Raw genomic sequence first — 21,234 nt, forward strand, 5'->3', positions numbered from 1 at the left:
ATGCCAGTTAAAATGGCAATCATTTAAAAGTAAGGAAACTACAGATGCTGGACAGGATGTGGAGAAATAGGAACACTTATACAATGTTGGTGGGAGTGTAAATTAATTCAACCATTGTGGATGACAGTGTGGCGATTCCTCAAGGATCTAGAACCAGAAATACCATTTGACCCAGCAATCCCATTACTGGGTATATAACCAAAGGATTATAAATCATTCCACTATAAAGACACATGCACACATATATTTACTGCAGCACTGTTCACAATAGCAAAGACTTGGAACCAACCCAAATGCCCATCAGTGATAGACTGGATAAAGAAAATGTGGCATATACACCATGGAATACTATGTAGCCATAAAAAAGGATGCGTTCATGTCCTTTGCAGGGACATGGATGAAGCTCGAAACCATCATTCTCAGCAAACTAACACAGGAACAGAAAACCAAACACCGCATGTTCTCACTTATAAGTGGGAGGTGAACAATGAGAACACATGGACACCAGGAGGGGAACATCACACATCAGGGCCTGTTGCGGGGTGGGTGCTACGGGAGGGATAGCATTAGGAGAAATACCTAATGCAGGTGACAGGTTGATGGGTACAGCAAACCACCATGGCACGTGTATTCCTTTGTAACAAACATGCATGTTTGGAATATGTATCCCAGAACTTAAAGTATAATTTTTTTAATAAATGAAATAAAAGCACTATTCTTAATTCCTGATAATGTCTTTTAACTGCATAAGCATACTGGTACGAGGAGGACATGTGGCTCAACTTCTTTAATTATCTCATAAAGTCACTTTGGTAATGACATAAAAAACTACTCCTACTAGCTAACATTTATAGAATGCTCAGTTATGTGCTAGATGCTAAAGACTGTATTAAATTAATTTCTTTATAGATCTCTATAAGGTATACATTATTATAATTCCCATTCCCAATCTCTCTAGAGACTTTATTAATTTATAAATCTCTATAAGGTACATATTATTATTATTCCCATTCTGTTAATAAAAAAGTGAAGTTCAGCAGGTTTTAACAATTTTCCTATGGTTTCATCAGTAAACATGGGAGCTAGGAACGGCACCCAAGCCACCTGACTTGAGGACTTCACCACCATACAATATTGTCTTTCATACTTACTGCTAACATTAACTGAATACTTACTATGTATCAGGTACTGCTCTAAGTGTTTTACAAACATTAACTCATTTAAATCCATAACAATAACCCATTAGTTATGTACTATTAGTATCTCTGTTTTACAGATGAGGAAACTACATGACAGTAAATAAAAACTGATCTGCTCAAGCTCACAGTTTGTTAGTGAACCAATATAAATCTGCACTACCAAAACACAATCAAGCATAAGCCAATGTAGGGAAAAAAAGAAGTCTGTAAGCTATTTATATGAAATAAAAATTAACACTTCACTCTCTTGCTCTTTTTTTAGGGCGGGGGGTTGCCCTGAAAGGCTCTCTCAAAATAAATCAAGCCTATTTCTCAGAGCCATAGATAGTGAGTGGTCAGAAACCTACAGACAAAACCTCTTTCAGCTTTAAATCAGGGTAAAGCAGAGTAGCTTTCTATGCTCCTCGGAAACAGTACAACATTATCAAGGCAATCTCATTTGTAATTCTTTGAATTACACATATTTAACACTACAACGGACTTTAGAGAAGTGTTGGGACTTCTAAGGATCACATGGCTATGAAGAGAAAGGGCCAGGACTTGGTTCCCAGGTATTTAATGGGCAACTAAGAGAATAAAATCTCAGTTTAACAGGCTGCGGAAAAATTGGGATGGGGTGAGGCACTTACGGCCTATTATTCAGCAAAGCTTATCATCTGGATATAGTATGTGTAACTGATCTGTGTTTTGATAATACTTAACCAGTTTCTCTCCTAGGAAGGGTCCCTGAAATTCATGTACACAGTTAGGTGTTAGAAAAAAAATCATAAAACATTACTTTAGATTTTTCAAAGTTATAAATTTAGCTACTATACACACTCTACATAGTTAAGGAAAATAACTTATTGTTCCTAAAAGATGCCTTAACCCCTTTGTAGTATCAATTAGAAAACTTACTTTAGAATCAAAGGCTTACTTGAGGATAGAAATTATTTTATTTTAAGATAATTGTAGAATGAAGTCTTATAGAATAAGGTTATGCATTTTGTAATATTATCTATTGCCTTTCTTTCTGCCTAACATAACTCAGGTATTTAACTTATGAACCAGAAGTAGCTCGAGGGCTGGGAGCGGTGGCTCACGCCTGTAATCTCACCACTTTGGGAGGCCGAAGTGGGCAGATCACTTGAGGTCAGGAGTTCGAGACCAGCCTGGCCAATATGGTGAAACCCCGTCTTCACCAAAAATACAAAAATTAGCTGGGTGTGGTGGTGCGCACCTGTGATCCCAGCTACTTGAGAGGGTGAAGCAGGAGAATCTCTTGAACCTGGAAGACAGAAGATGCGGTGATCTGAGCTTGTGCCATTGTACTCCAGCCTGGATAAAAGAGCAAGACTATGTCCAAAAAAAAAAAAAAAAAAAAAAAAAAAAAAAAAAAGAAGTAGCTGGAGAGTCAGAAATCACTGGAGTTAAGTCCTGATTCTATCACTTATTAGCTCTGTAATTTTTTACAAGTCACTTAAGCTTTCAGAATATTTGTAAACTGGACTTAACTCTCCATGAAGTGATATGAATCAAAAGGTAAAGATTTATTAGAGTGTTTTGAAAACTATAAGGTACAATACAAAAAGTTGTAGATACTATGCAGAAAATGAAATACTATTATGCAGAGATTTTATAAGTTGTTTTACCACATATGCACAAAAAGAAATTTCTACCTTTTCTTATAACATTAGAAATATAATTTTAAAGTGTATGTGTCAATTCTATTAAAAGTAAAGTATTGAGGAGGCTTCAAAGAAATTTGTGTTACAGGTATTGTCTTCTCATACTGATAAAAATTATCTTTTGGAAAAATCTCTCTTCCAAATTCTTTAGACCCATGAACACATTTGGGATAAGATGATAATATGTTTTTGCAGAAAATCCAGATAATGTTTGGAATTGGGCTATCAAGACAAAGAAAAGCAAGAGCAAAAGTGATGGAGACAAAGGAGACCTTACCTAAACTTGCTATTTTCCCTCCATCCCCTGTGAAATAATCATGTTTTACTGTCTTTTCTGTCAAGCACTGTCTTACAGTTTAAGTGTAAAAAGCCAGGTTATGTCATGTATCTTCTGCTTTTGAAGCTAGGTAACATCTTAGTATATTTATTATAAAATCCATCAAACAGCGGTCAAAATGAGCACACCAACATCTAAAGGTTTTTCAGATAGCTAGATCCTCTGTTTCTCTACAATGACTTACTTACAAAAGGTTAACAGCTAAAATTTTTTCTGATGTAGTACTACTATAGGTATTGTTAAAACTGCTGGGAAAGATGTAGAAGTTTTAAATATAGTTTCTATCTTTTTTTTGAGACAGGGTCTCACTCTGTCGCCCGCACTGGAGTGCAGTGGCTCAGTCACAGCTCACGGAACCCTTGACTTCTTGGGCACAAGCAACTGTCCCACCTCAGCCTCCCAAGAGGCTAGGACCAGAAGCATGTGCCACCATGCCTGGCTAATTTTTGTATTTTTTGTAGAGACAGGGTTTTACCATGTTGCCTAGGCTGGTCTCGAACTCCTGGACTCAAGTGATCCTCCCCTCTTCGCCTCCTACAGTGCTGGGATTACAGGAGTGGGCCACCATGTCTGGCTAAATATATGGTTCCTGACCATTGGAAGTTTATTTCATTGGAAAAATAAGTATAACGTTCATGAAACAACTAAATATTAATATCAGCAGTGTATGAATAAATTTCAATAAAAAATGGTGTGCAAAGACAGGACTAAAAGAATTCAAAGGAGGAGAGAAAGATGAGGTACTGGAATGGTCAGGGAAATAATGTGGAAATCTTGTTTTAGAAGAGTCTTGAACTGTTTGGAGAGGGGGAAAAGGAAGAAACAAGGCATTTATAGAAGAGAAAAACAATGTGCAAAGCTTCCCAGGTAGAAAAGAATACGGGAAACTTGAAGACCAATGAAAAAAGCACAGTAACGAATTCTAGAAGATAAAGTTAGAAAAGGTTGTGGATCCACTGTACAGAACTTTAGAACCTTAAGCATAGAAACGTAAAACTGATTTTGTAAGCAAGTGAGAACCACTGAGTAATTTTGAGCAAAGGGGTGGCATTAACATATGGTACCCAATGATGGCAGCAGTGGGCTGTCCACAGTTGGGGAGGCATGGGTGGTAGCGGCAGAAGTGGCTACGGGAGCAGCAATAGCGGTAGTGGGTCTCCTGTGCCCCATGTCCCCAAGGCAGCTGGCTGTGCCGCCTCCACCCTCCTATGGCTGGTTGAGACCCGCCCCAACGCCCAGAGCCTCTGTGGTTCTGGACCCTGGTACCATGTTGCTGCTCTTGCCCACTGTTGCAGCAGGAAGGAAGGGTGCAGGGAGGGAGCAGGAGCTGGGGCCGTGCTTTGGGGGCCAGCAGGGCCCACTTCGAGGACCTGGCCAGCAGCACAGCTGCCCTGCTGAGGGCACTGGGTTCCTGCACCTTGGGAGGATGCTCTGCCAAGGGCTGCCTGGGGCCATGTCCCCAGGGTCTGTCTGCCCCACATTTGGGTGACTGCCAGGCCTGACATTCCCAACAGCCAGGCACACTCCGGGAGGCGCCCTAGGCCCCCTCTAACCACCACCTTAATCAAGAAGAGTTGCCAGATGGGTGAGGAGGAGCTCCGGGCCATCCCTGAGAGCCGGGGCCACAGGGGGAGCTTGCAGAGACATCTCTCCTGCCCCAGTCACCAGCCTGGGCCCAGTGAGGACCTGGAACCCCACCCCAGGCTGTGAGGGGCACAGCTGGGGCTGCATGATCCATGGAGCTGATAGAGGCCAGGAATAGGCAGCAGCCCTGTCCTCCTGAGCATAGCTGTAGCCCCCAAGTTGAGGCTGTTGACCCAGGTCTCTGCACTCTTAGCTTAGGAAGGCCTCCGCCTTGCCCTTGCAGGCTTGAGGGTGCCTGCTCCTGCTGCCTGGCCTCTCTTCGCTCCTGGCACCTGCTCCAATCTCGGGGCAGGGCTGGGGCCAGGCCCAGGTGCTGTCACAGCCTGGCCAGGTGTGTGCATGCTGCATGCATGGGGCAGCATGGACACACCAGCCCTTTGCTGCCTTGGCCCCCTCCAGACTTTGGGCACTGACAAGCACAAGTTACAGGTGAAGCTGGAGGCGGAGGGTTGAGGGTGGCTGGGCACTGGCCTGCAGATGTCCCTTATTGCAAGCAGCCTGGGTGTCACGGATGGTGGCAGGAGGCAGAAGGTCTCCTGGGCAGAAGGGGACAGGTGAGGCTCTACCTTCAATCCAGAGAGGGTCTGAAGGCTGGCAGCTGGGCTGCCAGTCCTATGGACCATAGTGGGGACTTCTGGTGCCTTTTCTGGGCCTGCCCATGGCTGCCCATGAACCAATCAGTGTGCACTTCCTCCCCATCTAAGGCCCATAAAAGCTCTGGGCTCAGCCAGAGCAGAAAAGAGGATGGAGAGAAGATGGGAGGACCAGTTGCAAAGAGAGGCTACCTTCTCTGCTGAGCACTGCAGAAACAAGGGGAGGACCTGCCTACAGAGAGGAGCCACCCACTCTACGGCTTCCTCTCTGCTGAGAGCTGCAGACATGATGGGATGACCTGCCTGCAGAGAGGAGACATCCACTTTAGGGCCTTCTCTCTGCAGAGAGCTGCAGACCATGGGATGACCAGTAGCAGAGAGGAGCTACCCTCTCTGCTGGGAACTGAACACTTGTTGGGACAACCTGCCTAGCAGAGAGGAGCTACTCTCTGTCAGGAGCTGAACACTCATTAGGACACTCTGGCTGTGGAAAGAACTACCTTCTGTGGGTCCCCTCTGAGCTGTTCTATTGCTCAACAAAGCTCCTCTTCATCTTGCTCACCCTCCACTTGTCTGTGCACCTAATTCTTCCTGGTTGCAGGACAAGAACTCAGGACCCAATGAATAGGGAGGCTAAAAGAGCTATAACACAAACAGGACTGAGACATGCTCCTTGCTCACCATGTTGCAGGCAAAGAGAAGGAGAGAAGAGCTGTGGTGCTTTGGGGAGCTCAGATCCAGAAGCTCCTAGAACCAGGACTGTGGCTCCCTCCTTGGGACCCTGCAGTTCCCGGGATCTTCAAGCTTCCAGGTGCCACCGTGTTCCTGGGTGCCAGCGGTGGAAGCTGCTTGTAGTGTGCCTGGTCCAGCCACAACCTCTCAGAGAGCTGGTGCCCGTGCTGCTACCTGCTCTGTTGCAGCAGCCACACAGAGTTTTCCAGCCAGAAAAGCAACAACCCAAAGATCCAATAACACCAAAGAATCATCTGGCAGTGGTGTCCACAAAAATCAAGATGAAATACACATTTTCTGGTGGCTACCACTTTTCAGGCTCTGGGCTAGGTATTTCATGTGTTATTATTTTCATAATAGCCCTACATGGCAGTTATTATCTTTCCCTCTTACAGATAAAGAAATTATGGGAAAGAGAAGACCCCAAATACAAATACTTTCAAATAGGTAACTTCAATGTGTGATATGGTGTAGTTGAGGCAATAAGGGGAACTGTTTTATACACTGCTATTGGTGGGAAAGTAAAATGGTTCAGCTGCTGTGGAAAATGTTTTGTGGTTTCTCAGAAAATTAAACATAGAATTACCAAATGACCCCACTATCACCCTCCTAGGTATATACCTAAAAAACCTCCAAACAGGTACTCAAAACAAGTACATATACACACATATTCAAATGTACTCACAATAGAACAAAGGTAGAAAAAACCCAAATTTCCAACAATGGATAAACAAGTTGTGTGTGTGTGTGTGTGTGTGTGTGTATAAATAACATATTATTTAGCAATAAAAAAGTATGAAGTACTGATATATTATGTGTCTGTATCTTCAAAACATACTAAATGAAGGAAGCCAGACGCACAAGGTCACATATTGTAGGATTCCATTTATATGAAATGTCCAGAATAGACAAATAGAGACAGAGGGAGAATGGTGGTTGTCAAGGGCTTGGGGGAAAGGAACGTGGGGAGAAACTGTTAGTAGGTAAGGGGTTTCACTCTGGAGTGATAGTGTTGTTTAGAACTAGATAGAGTTGATGGTTGTACAACACTGTGAATGTACTAAATGCCACTGAATTGTTCACTTTAAGCAATTATAAATTTTATGTTATGTAAATTTTACCTCAATGAACTAGAAAAAAACACACATCTGTCATATTTGATTAAAAAAATCCTCTGTTCTGGCTAAACAATAAACATTAAATTGCTCAAAGTTACAGAGCAAGTGGTGATGGCAGGCTTAGGATCTTTCCACTATTCATTAGTGTCTCTCCAGAGAAGTAATAGAATTGAAGCAGGAAGCCAATTAGGAGGTAATGGAATAAGCCGTGAGTGAAATGTTTGGCATCTAGACTAAAGAGGTGGCAGTGGGAGACACAATAAAGGGATAAATACAAAAAAATTTTCAAAATCAGGATCATTAAGTCTAGGTGAATTATTGCCTATAAAAGAGTCAAAGATAAAATGTTCAAGGTTTTGAACCAAAGTACAAATATGCAATAGTTTAGCACATATAAAGTATGATCCTAACCCAAATACAATAAAATCTCAGACTCAAATTTGTTTGATATAATAATCATAACACCCTATAGTTACATATTTAATCTTATTTTAGTCCTTCATATGGACTTTCAGAGTCACATCACTAAAAATCATGGCTAAATATTCGAAAGAGATTTTAATTCCAAACCAGTAACATTATTAACATTTACTAATATAATCAATTACATTGCAATAGTTAAACATAAAACTTTCTTCTGGGACTCAGAGCTAGAGTAAACAACTAAGTCTAATCAGAAGGATATCTACATATGAACCTTATCTATCAAGTTATGCTGCTTGTAAGGCTAAAATTAATCCTGCCTCAAGAATCTAGCATAAGGCCTGAAGTCTTTGCCCATGCCCACTTTTAAGGTCCCCAAATCAAGGTGTTTTTCCTAGGAACCTAAGTGAACTCCAGTGTGACAATGGCTACTACTAGACTTCCCTATCCATTTATCTCACCCTTGAGACTAGGCTGGACTGCAAAACTTACCAGACAGGTCTCAAGTTCTTCTTATTTATTTGCTTATTTTTAACAATATAATGAACACCTTAAAACTCATCACCAAAAAGAGAACTAAAGCCTTGACAGTAAGTTGCCTATGTACTCTTCCACTACCTATCCATCTACTTGCCCTCTACTATGTCACAAGTTCTCATTAAAAATAAAACGGTATTTTTCAAAAAGGTGTAATATGTTATATTATACAGCAATATATTCACGGAACTGGTATCAAAAAGCAATTCTAGTAAAACGATTACTTAACCAGTGGCAATGAAAAGCAGCACAAAGCTTTATAAAACAATTCGGCAAAAATGTACTAAAAGCCATTCTATTAAATTGGTGCAAAAGTAACTGAGGTTTAACCAAAACCGCAATTACTTTTGGACCAGCCGAAAATGTTAATACCCTCTGACCTCACAAACTCATTTCTATAGTAACAAATCTCCCCTAGAATAAAATAAAATATGACTAACACAATGTATAAGAGGATGTTCATTACAGTGTTACTGGTAAGAGAGAAAAGATGAACAACATAAATATTCAATAAAAAAGAGTGACTTAAAAAACTGAACATTTAGCTAAGGTCTGTCTTTTGCTTATCTAGACCTAGGCCAAAATAAATTTTTTAACTTGAAAATTGTCATAATTTTGGACGTTTCTCAAATTCACAGAATCTAGCTCTTTATCCTTAGGTACAATTTAGAACGTTAAAGTTAAATGTGAGGGATGACAATTCAGATGGATATAAGCAAGTTATACACTGTGAGGTCTGGAGTATCACATCTATTTTCTAATGTACTTCAAAATCATGCTAAATATTTTTTTAAACTGAATAAAACTATGAAATAAAATTATTTAAAATTGCATTTGTGGAAATAAATGTTTTCCGTGCTAGGTAACATAAATATTTTCCTTCAAAGCAAGGGTTTATTCAATTATGAGCTGGAATACTCAATTATGAGCTGGAAATATTTTTTCAAAGCAAAATGCATATTATGTAAATGATAAAGAATCAAATTAATTAGACATCCTACAGTATATTTTATTTGAGTGAAAATATAAAAAAATTAACAACAAAATTTTAGTAAGTAATGTTTTCTAAAGATAAAACAAATAAGATAAAAACATAAACTATAAATTATTTTTAGAGTAATAAGGAGGAGTACAGAGACACTTCATCAAAACTAAAACACTTGTCAATCTTTTTACCTATATGGTAAGTTACCTCTATTAGTAATTCAGGAAGCTAGTATATCGTTCATCCTGGACTTCCCAATCTTTAGACTGTGTATACTTTAAATGAGAACACAAAGAGCTAATGCAAGAGATCCTTGAATCAATATGCACATATGTATTTTCTTGATCAATGAATCCCAAAAACATAACTACTATCATTTGGTGGTCTGATATTAACTTTTGATGTTAAAATAGAGTTCTAATTTTTCCAGCTGGAAATTATGAGCTCTGTATAGTAAAAAATTTTAAGAAATATATACAGTAGTCCCCCATTATATGTAGCTGCAGTTTCATTTTCTGTAGTTTCAGTTACCTGCGGTCAACTGTGGTCCAAAAATAGGTGATTATAGTACAAGATATTTTGAGACAAAGAGAAAGAAACCACATTTATATTTATTATATTATTATAATTGTTCCATTTTATTATCATTATTGATGTCTTACCTAATTTATAAATTAAACTTCATCATAGGTATGTATGTATAGGAAAAAATACAGCGTGTATATATGTATGTGTGTATCCAGATATAGATATAAATTAGATATGATAGATAAGTATAGATATAGATACAGGGTTTTGTACTACCCATGGTTTGAGACATCAACTGGACGCTTGGAAGATATCCACCATGTATAAGAGAGGACTACTGCACTACTCATTACGACTTATTGTTTGAATAAGTTATATACATTTTTGAAGAGCACATTAAGATTCAAAGTAAAATATCAGTACTCAGAAAACATAGATCTTATATGTTTTTAAAAAGTAAAGTATTTAATGTCTACGTGCAAGTGAACATGATATCTAAAATCAAAGTCAAAGCATTATAGTACCATTGAGAAATAACACATACAGCACTTAAAGAGTACATGGTATCCAGAACATACAGTCCAGTGAGTTAGTCCAATGTAACCGGGGAAATTACTAAATGACACTGATCTCATTTTCTTTAGAATAATGACAATCTCAACCTAAACTTTACACCTTATTTAAAAAATTAAAATGGAAGAGTTAGTCTCAAACGTAACGTGCAAAACCATAAAATATAAAGTTATATTTTATATAAATAAAAGCCATAAAATATAAAGTTTTATGGTTTTACACGTTACATTTAAGACTCCTCCATTTTAATTTTTCTTTCAAAAGAAAGAAAATGTAAGAAAAAAATCATAATCTGGGATTAGTCAAAGAATTCTTAAACATGTCACCAAAACCATAGTACATAAAAGACAAATTAATCAACTGGGCTTCGTCAAAATAAAAAACTAAAACTGAAGCCAATTTTATAAATGAAAAGGTAAAGAATGACCTGTTAGCAATACACTTAGCATTATACCGCAGCAATAAATATTTCAGATAATATATGGCCATACATATAATCTAGAGCTGATAAATTTGTGAGGATATATAAAAATAGTTTTCTTTTTGACTCATTTCTAAGCATGCTACCAGCCTAGGGTTTACCTGTCACTTCTTCATTTAATAAAAGTTAATTATCAACACTTACCAGCAGCTTCAAGAACCAGCTGTAGTCTGGCTTTGGCCTGTTCAGCTGGTGGCTAAAAAAGAAGAAGAAGAAAAAAAATCAACCATACAAGACATTTACAGGTCAGTTTTAATAGACGGAGTTTTAAATGAATGCATTTGTTTGCAAATATTAGGAAATTTAAAGAGCTTTAACATAATTTATATTAAAATCCATCACATCTTGCATTTGCCTATATGATGCAACAATGATAAGCTGCTTTCATTTTTTTTTCCTGGAAAAAGTTTTGCTTACTATCCAACATTGTACCAATTACAATAACATAATTAACTGAAATTTAATAACAAGGCAAAGCACACACATTTAACAACATATTCTTACATTGTGTTATTTCTTTGCACATAGAAACAGGCAAGCAATCTATGAGAATTTAAATAGTAACCTTTCAGTTCAATATTTCATGCAAGTCAGACTCTAAAACCAATTTTCTGCTTTCCTAACTGGAATTTAAAGGAACAACTGTGATGAAGATAGGATACAATTTGGCTTATATGCTTCCAACTCCTATGAACTGTCCTAAAATTGTTTTTTCAGTGAACCTTGATTCAATACAGTTGATAACAATGAAACTAAACTAATTTCCAGCCGGGCTCAGTGGCTGATGCCTATAATTCCGGCACTTTGGGAGGCCGAGGTGGGTGGATCACAAGGTCGAGAGATCGAGACCATCCTGGCCAACATGGTGAAACCCTGTCTCTGCGAAAAATACAAAAATTAGCTGGGCATGGTGGCAGGCACCTGAAGTCCCAGCTACTCTGGAGGCTGGGGCAGGAGAATTGCTTGAACCCGGGAGGTTGCAGTGAGCCAAGATTGCGCCGCTGCACTCCAGCCGGGCAATAGAGTGAGACTTCATTAAAAAAAAAAGAAAGAAAAGAAAAGAAAAAGAAACTAAACTAATTTCCTACCAGCGACTGCACTCTCAGATTTTTGGATAACATATTAAACAACAAATTATGTCATGAATTATGTCAAGACTATGACTTTTTACTAAAGACCTGTTAAAAAAACCAGTTGTCCATACTTGAGACTTCAAACCTTATATTTATAAAGTTGTCTGCAATAAACAAAATAACCCCATTTTTATATATGCATATCACATCAAAATTCATAATTTACGAGATACACTAGAATATTTTGCTATTTGTAAAAAGAAACCCAGCATGCATAAAATAAATAACTGGATATAGAAAGACGATGTTGTGCTCAGAAAAGTTTAAGAATTTGAATGGTCCTTCTGAAAAACCTACAGGAAACAAGATTGAAGAGTGGTAGATGAGACAAGTGAGAAACTGGGAGAATCTTTTATATCATAGAACAGGGATTAAGAGACTATAGACCTGGACCAGTGGCCTGGTTTCGTAAATAAGTTTTACTGGGACACAGGCCATGCCATTTGTTTACATAGTGCCTACTGGCTTTTGCGATCAACTCACCAATAGGAGTTCATTATTTGTAGCAGGAATCTTAGGACCAACAAAGTCTAAAGTATCTATCTGGACCTTAAAGAAAAAGTGTGCCAACCCCTGCCATGGAAGATGAGGAGACTTAGAAAAACTTTAAACAAAGGGGTGATGTGATCATATCTGCACTTTGATACATCACTTTAGCAGTATTTTTGAGGATGAATTGAAAATAATGTGTCTAGAGGCAAGGAGCTCAGTTAGGTGGCAATTAATGAATTTCAGGTGAGAGGAGGGCCTGAGCTGAAACAATAACAGAAAGGTCAAACAGGACAACACAGATTTGAGAAATATTTACTTGGTAAAACAAAAGGACTGATTGGTTACTAGAGAAGGAGGAGATGACAACCAATAAAGAGTACTTTATGTCATATGTTTAAGGGAAAATGTATGTAAGCATGTTTTATAAAGTTATGAAGTATTGGAAATATGTGACATCAAATTAAAATATCAAAGCAAAGTATCAGTAGAAGACTATGATATCTACTGAATATAAAAGTCATAAACTAAAATGTCTCAGGTATCAAGCCATTAATGCACACATTTATGATGATAAATGGCAAATGACATTTGACATTAGTATCAGAAAGCACAGAGAAGTGTGGAGAACTCTGAAGCACATGCCCCAATTAAAGGAAGCAGCTGATACCCAGCACCAACTGATTGTGGTCATGCAGAAATGCAAGCCCAGGGTTATGAAATATTTTACTTTTTCACAACCATTTAAGTCACCATGAAAACCAGTACAGAATGTGGTAAATACAGTACTTTTATGGGCCAGATTCAAGCAGATCCTAAGCAAGTGAAGAATTAGGAAGCATACACGTCAGAGTGTCCTTGTAAGTAGTGTCTTTTGATAGAAAAATCCTAGACATTTTACTGGTTAAGATATTTCACGAGCAAGATTTTTTTTTTTTTTTTTTTTTTTACCAATTAAGAAATGCTTAAGACAGAAAATAAATACATAATAATGTATACCCAACATTCAATAAAATATTAATAGCAATACTGTCAAACTCTTCTACCCCATGAAATCTCCCTCCCTGGAAGATTTCTTCATTTCCACATCTATAACCATTATCTTGAAGATATAGTCACTACCATTCCTAAGGAAAGCTTCTTTTTTTTTTTTGTAAGAGATTGGGTCTCCCTCTGTCGCCTAGGCTAACATGCAGTAGTGTGATCATGGCTCACTGCAGTGTTGAACTCCTGGGCTCATCTTCCTGCCTCAGTTCCCTGAGTAGCTAGGACTACAGGTGTGCACCACCACACCCAGCTCCTTTTTTCTGTTGTTTCATAGAGTTCGTGTCTCACCATGTTGCCCAGGCTGGTCTCAAACTCCTGGCCTCAAGTAATCCTCCCACCTTGGCCTCCCAAAGAGCTAGGACTACAGATGTGAGCCACTATGCCCAGCTAGGAAAGTCTTGACGGCTAATGTGTATAATAAATATACCCGTTAAGATATATTTATTTTTCACTAATAATTCCAACAATTTATAATACAGGATCCATATTTCAAAGACAAAGAAAACCAGGAAATAACAGCAGTTTAGTAACTTGCCTCTACTTGCAAATGATGAACTAAAACTAAGACTCTGACTCCAAATCTCAGGATCATTCTAACTAAACCACTAGGATACTCAGGAAATAAAATCAATTAATGCACACAGATATAAATGCATATAGAGTTTTGATTCCATTTTAAAAAAAATTGTCCAAAATAACATACTTGACCTAGTAAATGAAATTTGATTCTAAAAATATTTGCCTATGCAGATGTAACTTGCTAAATTTTATTTATGAAATATAGGGATGAACTCCAACTATGGGGATATATTGTTACATTGATCAAACTTTTAAAAGTAATCTGTATTTTATAAATAGTTTTACTTTGCTTAGATTTATTGCTCAAGCCTTTTTCTTGAATAGGTTGTACAGATGCAAATGTTCACTCACTTTTTGCCCATCTGCAAATAGCCTTTTCTTACTGTGACTGGTGAATAAGTTGAACGGATATAGGATTCTTGGGTTGTAGTTTTTTTCCTCTCAGTGACCTGCTCCTCAAATCTTTCACGAGGGCTCCCTTCCATTGTTTCTAGGCTTGAGTTCATCTCAGAAGAGGGAAAGCATCACCACAGGCCTCTTGGCTGAAACCCTCTGCATCCCACCTGTCTATCTGCATCAGTAGCTGCCTGGCTCAGAAAAAGTAGCTCAGTTGGAGATGAAAACGAAAATGAAGAGAAAGCAGTCTCATTTATGTTGGCTTCATTGTGACTGCTACCTATAGTTATTTTTTAAAGAAAGGATTAAGGAGGAAGAAAGAAACAGAATATAGAATTAAAAAAATATTGTATACCAACCCATTTTTAGTTACCTATCATACTAGCTGGCTTAGAATGAAAATACCTTTGGGGCCTGCATGCTAAAATTTCTAATGCTTTAGTTATTTTACCATGTATTAGACTCCAGGATCAGTACAAATTTCATCTAAAATTGGTAAATGGTATTAATGTTATTCAGAACCAGAAATTATACCTTAGTGAATAAACAGTATTACCAAATACAGATGCACAGAATATAGCGATTTCTCAAAAAAAATTTTAAACAGGGACATGTTTAAGAGCATTATGTCACAAGTACTTTATATGATAGAAACTTACTGAGAAAAAAACATTCCATTAAAAAACACTATTTCTACAGACAGAAGACCATGGGAAGACACAGAAAGAAGAAAGCCATCTGCAAGCCAAGAAGAGAGGCCTCAGAAGGAACCAACCCTACTAACACTTTGATCTTGAACCTCTAGTCTCCAGGACAACGAGAAAATGTATTTCTAGGCTGGGCATGGTGGCTCATGCCTGTAATCCTAGCACTTTGGGAGGCCAAGGCGGGCAGATCGCTTGAGCTCACAAGCTCAAGACCAGCCTGGGCAATATGGCAAAACACCATCTCTACAAAAAATACAAAAATTAGTCAGGCATGGTGGCATGCACCTGTGGTCCCAGCTACTTGGGAGACTGAGGTGGGAAGACAGCTTGAGCCTGGGAGGTGAAGATTGCAGTAAGCTGAGATCGCACCACTGCACTCCAGCCTGGGTGATAGAGCCAGAGCTTTTCTCAAAAAAAAATTGAAAATATATTTCTATTGTTTAAGCAAACAAACAAACAAACAAACAAAAAACCCAACACCCAATATCAACAGTACATAATTAAAGAATATCACAAAAACAGAATCACAGAGAATATAAATATGATTCCCTTAAAACATAAATTGTAGCGTTGACATCATTAGAGCAGTGAGAGCCAGGGCACATGGCTCAAGCCTGTAATCCTAGCACTTTGGGAGGCCAAGGCAGGCGGATCACCTGAGGTCGGGAGATCCAGACCAGCCTGACCAATATGGTGAAATCCCGTCTCTACTAAAAATACAAAAATTAGCCAGGTGTAGTGACACATGCATGTAATCCCAGCTACTCAGAAGACTAAGGCAGGAGAATCGCTTGAACCCGGGAGGCAGATGTTGCAATGAGCTGAGATCGTGCCACTGCACTCCAGCCTGGGCAACAGAGGGAGACCCTGTCTCAAAAAAAAAAAAAAGCAAAAGAATAATGTAAACTTTCAGTGTAAGTTTTTAAAGGCCATATTAAAGTTAAAGCTGGCTATTATTAATAATAAGAAAACAAAGTCAGTACAGATACTGTACCACAATTTTGACTGGATAAAAGAAAACTATAGTGCTGCTAGAAATTTGTATCACATAGGGCTTAAAATTGCTAAAACTAGTAATAATCCTTTGGTGGGAGCAAATGGGGCTGGACTACTTAACTCCATTTGTAAGCCTTAGGTTTAGAGAAGAGAATCACAAACAGTCCCATTAAAAACTGGGCAAAGAATATGAACAGAAATTTCTCAAAAGAAGAAATACAAGTGGCCAACAAACACATGAAAAAAATGCTCAACATTGCTAATCATCAGAGAAATGTAAATTAAAACTACACTGAGATACCATCTTACACCACTCAGATTAGCTATTATTGAAAAGTTAAACAAACAACAGACGTTAGTTAACATGGATGCAGAGAAAAGGGAATGCTCATACAGTTGATGGGGATTTAAATTAGTTCAACCGCTGTGGATAACAGTAGGAGATATCTCAAAGAAATAAAAATAGAACTACCATTCAATCCTGTAATCCCATTACCCAAAGAAAAAGAGATCATTCTATAAAAAAGACACCTGAACTTGTATGTCTATTGCAGCGCTATTTACAATATCAAAGTCATGAAACCAACCTAAGTGCCCACTTATAGTTGATTAAAGAAAATTTGGTATATGTACACTATGGACTACTATGCAGCCATAAAAAAAGAACCAAATCATGTCCTTTGCAGCAACATGGATGAAGCTGTAGGCCATTGCCTTAAGTGAACTAACATGGAAACAGAAAGTCAAATATCACATGTTCTCAGTTATAAGTGAAAGCCAAGCTACACAAATGGTAAACATAGACATAAAGATGGAGAAAACAGGCTCTAGAGACTCCAAAAGAGAGGAGGTTGGGAGGGGAGTGAGGGGTGAAAAGTTACCTATTGGGTACAATGTCCAATATGTGGATTATGGTATACTAGAAGCCCGACCCCACCATTATACATGTAATAAACATGTAACAAAAAAGCACATGTATCCCCAGATTCTAAAATAAAAAGTAAAGTAAAATAAAATAAAATAAAATAATTAAAAAAAAAACACACACAAAATCTCCTAAGATTAACCAAATGATAGGTCAGTCTCATAATGGCTTGTAGAGATGACCATTCTCAATGTCTAGAGTTTTTCCTGACTCTGGATTTATTCTTATCCCTTGAGTTCCTTATAAATTACTGCATGTCTAGATTCTCAAAATACTGCCAAAGCATACATTCAAAACCAGCATAATCCTTTGAGCCACCCATGAGTATATATTAATGATAAGAGAGAAGCCTATCCTTATATAAACTAGTTTACATACTAAACTATTGAAATCATTTGTTTATGTTTCTCACTTCTATTTCTATTAAGCTCCCTAAACCCCTGGCCGCCACTATGGAAATTCTGAAAGTTGATGAAATTAAAGCCATTCCATCTGCCAACAACACTTTTGAGGTTAACGAGAGAAAAGTAGAAAGTCTGAAAGAAAAGACTGTGACTGAGCTAAAAAGAACTCAAACTTGGAAACAAAATTAGATGTGCAATGTTTCAAAAAATCAAAATTAAGATACGGTAACAAAGAAAATTAAATTAAAAATACCTAAGAGTATAAATGGATGGTTTGTAACACAGAGGATAAATGCTTGAGGGGATGGATACCCCATTTACCTTGATATGATTATTAAGCATTGCATGCCTATATTAAAATATTTCACGTACCTCATAAATATATACACCTACTATGTAATCACAAAAATTCAAATTTTTTTTTTTTTTTTAAATAAGAGAAACAACATTTGGGGTGGGTGTGGCGACTCACGACTGTAATCCCAGCATTTTGGGAGGCCGAGGCAGGAGGATTGCTTGAAGCCAGGAGTTCAAGATCAGCCTGGGCAATAAAGCAAGATCCTGTCTCTACACAAGAAAACAATTAGCCATTAGTTGCACTACAAGTATAAGCCTATAGTCCCAGGTACTTGGGAGGCAGAGGCAGGAGGATTATTTGAGCCCAGGAGTTTGAGGTTGCAGTGGGCTATGATTGTGCACTGCACTCCTGCTTCCAGACAGAGTAAGACTCCATCTCAAGAAAAAAAAAAAAAATTAAGATCAGATTTAAGATTACATTTAGACTTTTTGATATTGTCAATTTCATATTATTATGTTTTCTTTATAGAAAAAGAATATAAAATAACCTTTAAACTACTTATAAGACAGTAATTGGAATTTCCTGTTTGAAGCGAATGTACAAGAATGTACAGTTGAAATAACTTCACATCTCATAGGGAAATGGTGCTAGAGTACTACTGGGCACTTTACAGAGTCTTGTCATTACATTCAATCATCCGAAATTTATTACCTTCATTTGTTCAAAAACTTTTATAAACTATATCTTCTATTTAAGGTACTGTGTTACAAGTTGAGAATAAAAAGATGAAAAGATATAGCTCCTGACTTCAAGGATCTTACAGTATAATGAGAGAGAGTCAAAATAACAATGTAAAGAAAGATACACTATTTACTAAAATGTCTACATTGTGCCAAGCACATGTGTTACTCCTATCTTTTCCTAAACATTTTCAGACAGCTTTATTGAGGTACAATTGAACTACAATAAAGTGTATATATTTAATATATCTGGCCTTTAAATCCAGCACACAATTAGTTTGAAACTTATCAATGTTATTATGTCTATCAACAATTCATTTTGTTTTATTGCTGGGTAGTATTCCACTGTAAGGATATACCATAATTTCTTTATGCATTCACCTATCAATAAAGGTTCAAATTATTTCCAATTTTTGCTATTATAAAAGGGGCTATGAACATTCAGGTACACATCTTTGTATAAATATGTGCTTTCATATCTCTTGGGTAAATATCTAGAATTGAAATGGCCAAGTCATATGGTAAATATATGTTTAACTTTTTAAGAAACTACCAAGTTACTCCAAAGTGTTTTTACTTTCCCACCAGTAGGGTATGAGAGTTACAGTTGCTCTACATCCCAACCATCACTTGGTAGAGTCAGTCTTCTCAATTTCAAAATTCTAGTAGGTGTGTGGTGGTGTCTCATTGTGGTCCATATTTCCCTAATGAATAATGGTGTTGAGCATCTTTTCATGTACTGATTATCCATATATCTTCCTTGGTAAAATGGATTATTCAAATCTGTTGCCAATTTTTATTAGATTGTTTTCTCAAAATTGAGTTTCTAGAGTTCTTTAACAAAAGTAATTTATTTCATATACACTTTGCAAATTTTATATGTAAAGTCCAATTGGACTTCTGATGAAATCCCATCCATCAATTTCTTCTTCTCCTACTTCTTTCTTCTCCTTCTCCTTTTTCTTTTTCTTTTTAAGAGACAGGGTCTTGCTCTGTCATCCAGGCTGGAATGCAGTGGCAGGATTGTAGCTCATTGCAGCTTCAAACTCCTAGGCTCTAGGGATCTGCCTGCCTTGGTCTCCCAAGGTGATGGGATTACAGACATGAGCCACCATACTCTGCCAATTTCCTCTTTTAGGAATCAGGCTTTTTTGGTGGTGTATTTAAGAAATCTTTACCTAATCTGAAGTCACAAAGATTTCTCCTGTATTTATACCTAGAAGTTTTAGAGTTCTGTTTTACATTTAATTCTATGAAGACTTTCAATTAATTTTTTAATACAGTGCAAGATATGCACTTAAACTCCTTTTTATTTGGGTACTATATATGGCTATCAAATTGTTCCAGCATCATCTGTGGAAGAGACTATCTTTTCTTTACTCAACTGACTTTGCATTTTTCTCAAAAATCAATTTACCATATATATACACATATATGATGAGTCTCTTTCTAGACTCTAATTCTGATCCATTGATCTATTTGTCAATAGTGATGCCAAGACCCTACTGTCTTGATTATTATTGCTTGGTATTAATTCTTGAAATCAGATAGAGTAACTCCTCTAACTTTCCTTTTCAATGCAGTTTTGGCTCTTCTAGCTCCTTTGCATTCCCAATTTTTAGAATAAAGTTGTCCTTTTTTCTTTTTTATTTAAAGCCCTGCTGGGAGGATACATGGGATTGAACCAACTCTACATATCAATTTGGGGAGAACTGACATCTTAACATTACTAAGTTTTAGCCTGGTATATATTTTTCCACTATTTTTACCTGCTAATGTCCTTATACATTTAAAGTGTACTTTTTTAAGTAAGCAGAATATAGTTGGATCTTGTTTTATTATACAATCTGAAAAACTGTGCTTTATAATTGGAATGTTCAGACCAACATATACTTACTGTAATTATTAATCTACCACACTGCAATTTACTTTTCTGCCTTCTCTTAGATTGGATTTTTTTTTTTTTTTTTTTTTTTTGAGACAGAATCTTGCTCTGTCACCCAGGCTGGAGTGCAGTGGTACAATCTTGGCTCACTGTAACCTTTGTCTCCTGGGTTCTGGTGATTCTCTGACTCAGCCTCCCAAGTAGCGGGGACTACAACTGCCTGACACCATGCCCAGCTAAATTTTTTTTTTTTTTTGTATTTTTTAGTAGAGATGGGGTTTCACCATGTTGGCCAGGTTGGTCTTGAACTGCCAACCTCAGGTAATCTGCCAGCCTCGGCCTCCCAAAGTGTTGGGATTATATGCACGAGCCACTGCGCCTGGCCTAGATTGGGTATTTTATAATGCTATTTTATATTCCTTGTTGGCTTATTGGCTATAACTCTTCATTATACCATTTCTTCTATACTATCAAAACCTTACAATACTCCTTTCATTTCTCCCCTCCAAGCTTCCTTAGTATTATTGTTATTGTTGTCATATATTGCTATAAACTCCACAAAACATTGTTGTTGATGCTTTAAGAAGTTATCTTTTAAAGAGACATATTTATCCATGTGGTTAGCATTTCCTTCTCTATTCTCTTATGTCAACCCAGGTTTTCATCTGGTGTCATTTTCCTAATGCGAAAAAAGCACCCTGTGACATTTCTTGTGGTGAAGGTTATTTGTTGATGAGTTATTTCAGTTTTTGTGTATCTTTTTAAAAATATTCACTTGGCCTTCATTTTTGAAAGAAATTATCTCAAGTCACAGAATT

General features: G+C 37.4%; 1 protein-coding gene across 1 annotated transcript in view; it reads right to left on the reverse strand.

Moving 5' to 3' along the window:
• The window catches only part of RSRC1 (arginine and serine rich coiled-coil 1), a 413,404-nt gene that overhangs the window by 167,592 nt on the left and 224,578 nt on the right, over positions 1-21,234 (reverse strand). The window contains exon 8 of the mRNA XM_073023806.1: positions 10,962-11,013. Coding sequence (XP_072879907.1) covers positions 10,962-11,013 — 52 coding nt within the window. The remainder of the gene's footprint in view (positions 1-10,961; positions 11,014-21,234) is intronic.

Source organism: Chlorocebus sabaeus, chromosome 15, assembly GCF_047675955.1.
Source record: "Chlorocebus sabaeus isolate Y175 chromosome 15, mChlSab1.0.hap1, whole genome shotgun sequence".
NCBI lineage: Eukaryota > Metazoa > Chordata > Mammalia > Primates > Cercopithecidae > Chlorocebus > Chlorocebus sabaeus.